Consider the following 8,935-nt stretch of genomic DNA (forward strand, 5'->3'; position numbering starts at 1 on the left):
ATGGAAAACACTCTACGAAGATTCTTGTTTATGATAGTTTTCTCATCGGTTTCTTGTACATTAACCACGACGACGACTCGCTATAAGGATGTACAACCTGTCTGCAATTATTCAGATCCAATTAACGGTAAATCAAAATTGTTGCGTTATAAATGCCAAATACGCGGCATATTAAACCGGTGTAAAATGAGACTCATACATTACAATGTTACTGTTCTGTATATGTATATATATATATATATATATATATATATATATATATATATATATATATATATATATATATATATATATATATATAAATATAAAATCCGCTACAAAAGATATTTTTCAAGAACCACCCATGATAGCTTACAGACGTGATCAAAGCATTAGAGACACTTTAGTTAAATCTAAATTACAAAACAAAGGTAATGAATCAATTGGAACATTCAAATGTAATAGAAATAGATGTTCGACATGTAATTACGTTTCATGTTCAAACCAAATAGTAGGACCTTCTGGTAATTATGTGATCACAGATCGTATTACGTGCACCACTAGAAATCTAGTTTATTGTATTTCGTGTACTAAATGTAATATGCTTTATATTGGTGAAACTAAACGCAGGTTAGGTGATAGGTTTGTAGAACATTTAAGGTCTATTAAACTAAAGACTCCCGGATTACCTGTAGCCACCCAATTTTGTAATAATGAGCATTCCCTTTCGGATATTACTATTTCTGGTGTTAAAGTATGTAATGGTTCTGAGACATCTCGTAGAATTATAGAAGAAAGAATAATTGTAAAGCTTGGCACTCTTGCCCCTACCGGCATAAATGTACAATTTAGATCCTTTAAACATTAATTTTGCCAGAGACATTCACATATTAACTATTATTTACACTTGAAGCTTTTGTCTTTGTTTTAAATTTCCTGCTTTATAAGCAACCATTCCTGCTTTGTACACCATAGCTTTTGGAGGCGTGCCTTTATAACTATGCCTTTTGTTTGTTAACATTTTTGATTGGTTGATTTGTTTTATTATGTAATTTTGTGACTTATATATGTTATCCTTTGTTACAATTCTTTTCACCTGATGATGGGCTATGCCCGAAACATGTCGTTAAAATAAATCTATATTGAGGCAGTTTTAACTTATTTGATCTTGATTTTTTTATATATCCTGCCTATGCAGCTCTTTGATTTATATATATATATATAAATCAAAGAGCTGCATAGGCAGGATATAGAAAAAAATCAAGATCAAATAAGTTAAAACTGCCTCAATATAGATTTATTTTAACGACATGTTTCGGGCATAGCCCATCATCAGGTGAAAAGAATTTTTATATATATATATATATATATATTGTGCCAGTTCTGCGGTACATTTCATTTCGAAACCTGAGCTGCACTGACGAGATTAAGATCGAAACAGTACTGTCTGCAGATTGGATACATATATAATGAGCTATGCTCGACGCGATTATGAGATCATGTTCCGAATATGAGCACTGTTTTTATAATTTACAGTATGATTTATATATAATTTACACAGTGCTACGCAACATCATTGATTTATATATATATATATATATATATATAATCCAAAGGCAAATTACTGAAAAAAATGACAATGCTGTGGGTATCAGTGGCTGGATCTCAATGGAGATACAAAAATAAAAAGCGAAAAGCTAAATCAAAACGATAAAGCAAACAGCCAGAAAAGTTAGCAGAGCTTTCGGGCAACACTAGCCCTTCATCATATATAATACTATAACGCTTGGTTATCATAAATCGTGTGCTCAAAAGGCTCTCAAATAGCTTTTTAAATAGATTTACAATAGATTCTCTGGGTTCATTTTGTCCCATGGTTTCCGCTCATTTTCCACTATAAATCCGAAAAAAAAAATCGCTTCTGAAAATATAATACTTTTCAGAGTTTCATAATTTACTATCATTATTTCTTTCATTATGTCATATTTATGTACTTGATGAATTCGATTCTTAGATTTGTTACTGTAACAAATAACTAATGACTTGAACATTATAATGATTTTATTACTTAAGTTGTGATTAGTAATGTACCGTTTACATAATCTTCGTAGAATTTTCATTAAATAGTTGTAAGAATGAGAACATTCTACATTTATGTTGTGGATACTATCGATACTTATTATAATGTATGTAATGATAACCTGTAGCAACCCACGTCTTCTACAATTAGCAATAATATAACTATGTTACGACTGTTTTCACGGATGTACAGAATAATGCGTTAAGGTAATTTGCATAGAATTTCAACAACAATGTAATAAAACGCTTACACTTATGTTTATATGGTATATATACACTAGCTTTGCCATTAAATTGAATGGATTATTATTTAATTATTTAACTTATTATATGTAGAACTTTAAATTTTCATATTGAAAACCTGCAGCACCTAACTAAATTTCTTTCTTAAATCTTCTTTCTAATTTCTTTTCTCATTTCTTTCTAACGTATAGAAACGTCCATTGCCTTTATTGGGCAACCATTTTCAAACTTGCATGTGGTGGACGTCGGCACTGAAGACCAGTTTTTATCGTGTTGCGCTGTAAATTTTGACCGAATCGAATGGTACTACAACACTAAATTAATCAATGGAGCTCCTTTCACTCTATGGGAAAACAATCAGGTCCTGTCCATTCAATCTATCGCCGAATTAAGTGGAAATTACACATGCGTTGCAATTAGTAAGGCCGAAAAACTAGAGCATGTTGTGAAGTTACTTGTAGAACCGAAATGTAAGTAATTGATTGATATGAAAGTGTCCTATTTTATGCACGGTAAATTTCAAAATAGTAGTCTTTGTATCCGCCTATAGTTGTGTGGTTAATTTAGCTGTGAAATTAAGTTTAGAAATTGACAGTATTCTGTAGAATCTAATGCTAATACCCTTTACCATTTTCATCATCCTTTATTGGTCATTATTGACAGTTTCAATAAAGCTAATTAATATGCTATTTTTTGTACAGCTTCTGGAAAGCCTGTGCGCTTGCATAATGAACTTTGTACCAAGCAAAAGGCTAACACTGGCGATAATGTGACGTTCCACTGCGTCTTTTTGGTGTCGGACGACAATCTATGTACAGAATTTATATGGACCAAAAATGGTTCATATCTGCAAATAATCAATTCTTCTTTGGCAATCGGTTATACAACTTATGTCGTGGATAATGATGCCTGTACAGAAGGGTTCGTTATTGTTAATATTATTATGATAATACGCTAGCAAATACCGTACAACATTTCACGTATATGGACTAATATATATACCGTATTGATTCTCTTTCGTGTGCGTCAACCCACATTATATCTTTACCTTACACACCTGTTACACGAGTGGTACCGGTATCATGTCTAACGCAATAAATGTAAAAAGTGAAACCTGCATCCCATGTGGGACACTGTATACCCTCTACTGATACTATAAAGTATAATTATTTAGAGGTTTGATATTTATGAGTTTGATATTTAGGCCCAGTTTAGGTTTACTGTCGCCAGACCTTACACACAATACCATTTTTTTAAATGCTGTACTTTGTCTTTTCATTAGAATCCAGAATATCTTGTTCATTATAAACATTTACTTTAAATTTATTCCATTGCTTAATATTTATATGTATTCTACAGGAAGAACCACACGCGTGGTACTTACCTCTATATATACAATTTATCGGAAGAATCATTTGGAGAATACATCTTATTCGTAAGTCGTGAGGAAGTCCAGAGTTTTACACTTTATTTGTCTCAGCCAAGTACGTAACACCTTTGTATACGGTTAATTACAGTAAATTAATTATTTCTTGAAAGGTTGTTCATATATTTTTGACAATTTACTACTGCGCTTAGTAGGTTATAAAATGGTATATGGATGGGATGTTTTTGATACTCTGGCGTAGTTGTTCATATCAGGGAAGAATTTCACTCTTCCCTGTTCATCATACCACTTGACAACGGAGCTTGCGCTGATTTCTAGGGTTAAATTCGGGTCCACTAAAACACTGGTTACTGATGACCAACTAACCATTAGTCAGGAAGCTGGCGCAATACATAACAGTATTGTTATAATATTTTCTACAAACATACTTTCTAATATAGTAATTACTTTACGTAAATTATAATTTTTATTATTTCAGATAAAAATAGATTGGAGAATAAAATTATTGCTAAATCATCAACAGATATTTACATAATTATTGTAGTTTGTTTTGGAATAACAGCGGTCATTTTAGCTTCACTTCTGACTTTCTTCTGTCTGAAAAAGATTTCAAGACAAAGCGGTAAGCCTAGCAATATTGTTAACAATAATTAATTTAACAGTCGACGTAGTGTATCATAGCGGTGTAGTAATAACAAAAACACTGAATAAATCGTTTTAATCACTGGTTATTTTAGTGTGGGTATTTTCTCTGTAAGCATACTATTTTACTATATTTTTCATTGGATCAGTACCAGTTGATTGCGGGTCTTTGCAATGTCATGTATCACAAAATGATATAATAATAATAATAGTTCATTCTTATATAGCGCATATAAGCAAACTCTCAATGCGCTGAACATTATTACCTCAGGCATTTCCTGATCAAACACCTATGGAAACATACTCCCATATATGCAGCTAGAATCAGCGTAAAGTTGTGTCTTGATCTAACCGGGTTCCAAATTATACCCCTGGGTGGAGAGAGGCAAACGTAAGTAAAGTATCTTGCCTAAGGATACAAGCAATGCGGCTTGTGAATATTTGTCTCTTTCTCTCGTCTCTTTCATCGACAGCTTTTTTAGAGTCCATACAAACAAAAAGATTGGAACCAGAATGCTTGAAATTAGATCCAATATTCGAGGATCTTGAAATCTTGTTTGAAGAACAGGTAGCCTGGAGTCAAAGAAAGGCAATTGGAAAAGGCCGATTCGGGAATGTATTTGAATGCCCGGTCTTTGGCATCATTAGGAAGAACGAATACGTTAACGTTGCCATCAAAGTTCCTAAAGGTAGAAGTTTATATTATATAATGCCTTACCCATTTAGGCCTACAATTATATGGATTATTGTCAGTATACTGTATGAGAGTGATGAGACGCTTTGAAATGTAATTGTTTTTTAATTAAATTATTTGTTTTTGTATATCTCAGAGCAAACATAATTTCTATGGAAATTTTATATGCAAATGACAATAAATGGAAATTATTTTCCATTGATGAATAAATGAAGTTGAAATAAATTAAATTTTAATTTTACGTTGATGTCTTCTTATTATTCATTTGTTTTATGCATACTAGATCATGCGTCATCGGCTGAGAAGGACGACTTAAAGAACGAAATTGAAATCTTAATGCAACTTAGAAATCATTTCAACATTGTAGAAATTGTCGCATGTCATACTAAAAAAGACCCTATCATGTTGATCACTGAGCTTCTACCATACGGTTGTCTACTGCAGTTTTTAAGGACAAGCTTGCAAGTATGTTATGTCTTCTGATAACATTTAGGTTTTATGTAGTTTTGATTAATGATTAATGATGCCATAATGTCTGCCTGATATTTAAGATAAAATTGAGATTAGACTATAAATTAGTCACTATTGCAAACAAAATGGAAACATTCAAGAAGTAAAGGCCTATTTACACTAGGACGATAACGATCGACGATAAATAGACAAATATGCATTGTTCATACATAAAACAAAAGAAATCTAAACAGTTTTTATTCTAGAACTCTTATTTATGCTTCCTATCATGACAATGATATTTTTACACGTCCAATCAAATGACTTCATGATTAGTAACAACAATAATAATAATCGTGACAATACAACGATTTTGTTTTTGTTTTTATTGATCATGACGTCATTTAATTGGATTTTTAAAAATATTCTTTTCATCAAAGACAGCATAATGAGTATTCTATAATTGTAGAACGAAAAAATTTATAAATTATTTTATTTTATGTAAGAAAAATGTATGATTATCTATTTGTCGTCGTTTGTTGTCGTCATAGTATAAATGGGCCTTAAGGTAGGCGTATTCAGAGACTGATCTCGCTTATTATACTCCTTAGTGGACAATTATGATTCCTCATTCACTCGTTTCAATTTATTCACCTTTCTGCTAATCTTTTTTAGATTGAGAGATATAATTATTTTGCCTACATCCACATAAGTTTCTCCTTATTAATTTTATTTGGATTTATCTTATTTACTGTTACAGATGCATGAAAATGGAGAGTTCTCCGATCCAATTTATAATATTGATAAACCTAGAATTCTTTACGATGTTAGTAGACAGATTGCAAATGGAATGGTAAGTGCCCATACTACAAAGAGGGTAAAATAAGTTTTTCAATTTTCTTGGCATTTTTTTTTTCATTTATAGTATTATCAGTAGGCCTACATCAGTATTGTTTACTTTTTGTATCAATTATTTCAATTCAGTTATGCTTCACAAAGTTACACTATGAAATATAAGTGTAATAAAATATAGAATTAAGAAAATTATATAAAAAATAAAGTCTATACGATGACAGATTACAAATGGCATGGTACTACAAGCATTTTAAAATACAACTATTTGTCCTACGGAATTATGACATTTTGTTACAGAATCTTGCAATTGCTGTGAAGTTGTAGCTTAGTATTAAACGTGCTTTCTATCCAATATGAAATTCATGATTCAATTTACGCTATTTGTATATGCTTAGACTTACGTAGCAGACAATAAAATAGTCCATGGAGATCTTGCAGCCAGAAATATTCTAGTTGGTGAGAATATGAATGTCAAAATCGCAGATTTCGGTTTGGCAAAAGATGTTTACGAAACTGGTTACATGCGTTTGGACGATGGAGAAATACCTGTGAAATGGTATAGCATTGAAACTATTTTGAAGAACATTGTTTCAACAAAAAGCGATATGTAAGTAATTGAACTTCCTCTTCCTATTACACCCAACAAATCCTTATTATTATTCTTAACATTCTCAGATATAACATTTTCTGGAAATTGTTATCGTAAATTTTATAGCAAACATATAAATAGGGGCCATGTCTAACCGAATTCCTGATTAACATTTCATCTAAATAGATTGAAATTATATGTCGCCTACAGTATGTTTGTGTTTCAATATGCGATAGACTTATTTAACCTACAGCAAATAAAATACAAATATTTCTTTTAATCTGAACTTTTTTACTGTTTTTTGTTGGTTTTTCAGTTGGTCTTATGGAGTACTTCTATATGAAATTTTCTCCAGTGGCAGTTCGCCATATCCTGGTATCATTGCACATACTTTACCAGAGATGTTAAAGAATGGGTATCGAATGGCTAGGCCGTCTTGTGAGTGTCCAGAGCCAGCGTAAGTAATACAAAACACTCTAAACAAAAACCTGATTTAAGAAATGGACACAAAGTAGGCCTAGTAAATCTAAACTATTATTGTCTCCTGTGGAGTATTTTTTTAATGTAAATAAAAATCACTAACACATACTCAGTTTTTTCTAGATTGTCTTCTGTAGGTTTCCATACGTGTTGGATCCCAAAAAAATGACTATGGTAATAATGTTCAGCGCTTAGAGGTTTCATACATTAGGTGCTATATAAATCCAGGATATTATTATTATTATTATAATTCAAAACATTTTAAAACAACTTTTAAAAACATAGACAGCTTTGTGCGCAGTTTCTAAACAAATTCTTTTTTTTTGGTTCCATGTACACGATTATACGCACTGTATACAGGTTCGTCACAAGCATTTTCTAGCATTAGAACACAATGAAATTTATTCAGTAAACTAGTAGAATCAGTCAATTCCCGAACTTTGATTGTTTGATTTGTTTTGTGTAATAATTATTAAATGATATTCTTTTGTGGTAGATACAAACTGATGTTAACATGTTGGGAAGAAGTTCCAACAAACCGACCGTCATTTAAGGATCTTTACAAAACAATTGATTCAATTCTTAAAGACTTGACGTCAGAGGAAAATCCATATATAGATCTTGATGAAGACATGAACGATGAATATTCAACAATGGTAATATAACACAATTTCGATTTGTGTCGACCACCGATTATCTGACCAGCGCATGTGTCGTCGATCGTCTGTGAAATCTCTAAAACTGTGTCGCGTAATACTATAGTGATGTATCACGTCCTAACTGACCCCCGCATGCGCACAATACATTAAGTTAAATAACTGTGTTATAGATCTTCGCAAATCGAAAGTACCCTATTAGCGCTGGCCTAATATGCAAAACACGTAGACTACCGTAACTAACGAACATCGAACTTGGATGTTAAATGGAACTAACAATGCATTTACTTATTCTTTTTGTTTAGATTATAATTCAAAATCCACCGAAAGAAAAACATTCGTCGTGCTGTCCAGTTGAAGAAGAAATACAACCATGCCTAAGCCCGGTTTATGAAACATTTTTATCAGATGTTGTAACTGCTTGAGAAGTTAAAAGAACGATCTTATGTCCATTTTAATAACATAAATTATATATGTAATTTCAAAATGATGACGCTCTTTTACCAAATCTTTCAGTGTTCACTGAATGAGAATTGTCATTTTACTGTACACGTTTTGAATTATTCATCTCTCAATTATTCAAATTAAAGAACTGAAAGATTGTTCAAAAAGCGTTTTCCTACAATAAGTATTGAAGACCGTTCAAGAATACACAAATTATTTATTCAAAACAACACTTTGTAGTAATGATGCACATTATTTATTTTACTGGTTATAATATCCGTCATTATTTCTTACTTACTGAAAGCACCTTTTTAGTTACTGTATATATTCATATATAATTAGTAGTACAGTATTAGAACTACATTATTCGGCACAGAAGTAATGTACTGGCGTATAGTAAACTCCATTTTTTTTATCAAAAGGAAGACAATCTCTGA

The 8,935-nt window shown here is 31.6% G+C and overlaps 1 protein-coding gene across 1 annotated transcript; it reads left to right on the forward strand.

Annotated features, from left to right (window-relative positions):
* Positions 1–8,597, forward strand: LOC140047710 (fibroblast growth factor receptor-like). The gene is made up of 12 exons (XM_072092747.1): positions 1–127; positions 2,493–2,771; positions 3,003–3,222; positions 3,661–3,785; positions 4,167–4,310; positions 4,804–5,019; positions 5,308–5,489; positions 6,235–6,327; positions 6,725–6,936; positions 7,235–7,375; positions 7,895–8,054; positions 8,360–8,597. The coding sequence occupies exons 1-12, from the start codon at positions 1–3 to the stop codon at positions 8,477–8,479; spliced, it is 2,019 nt and encodes a 672-aa protein (XP_071948848.1). The 3' UTR covers positions 8,480–8,597.
* The last annotated feature ends 338 nt before the right edge of the window (positions 8,598–8,935 follow it).

This window comes from Antedon mediterranea, chromosome 4 (assembly GCF_964355755.1).
Source record: "Antedon mediterranea chromosome 4, ecAntMedi1.1, whole genome shotgun sequence".
Taxonomy (NCBI): Eukaryota; Metazoa; Echinodermata; class Crinoidea; order Comatulida; family Antedonidae; genus Antedon; species Antedon mediterranea.

Excerpts from the sequence above, each read along its gene's own strand:
- LOC140047710 (XM_072092747.1), top strand. The coding sequence starts at position 1 with ATGGAAAACACTCTACGAAGATTCTTGTTTATGATAGTTTTCTCATCG. Across the intron at positions 4,311-4,803 it reads AAAGATTTCAAGACAAAGCG|CTTTTTTAGAGTCCATACAA; the intron begins GTAAGCCTAGCA and ends TTTCATCGACAG. Across the intron at positions 5,020-5,307 it reads TGCCATCAAAGTTCCTAAAG|ATCATGCGTCATCGGCTGAG; the intron begins GTAGAAGTTTAT and ends TATGCATACTAG.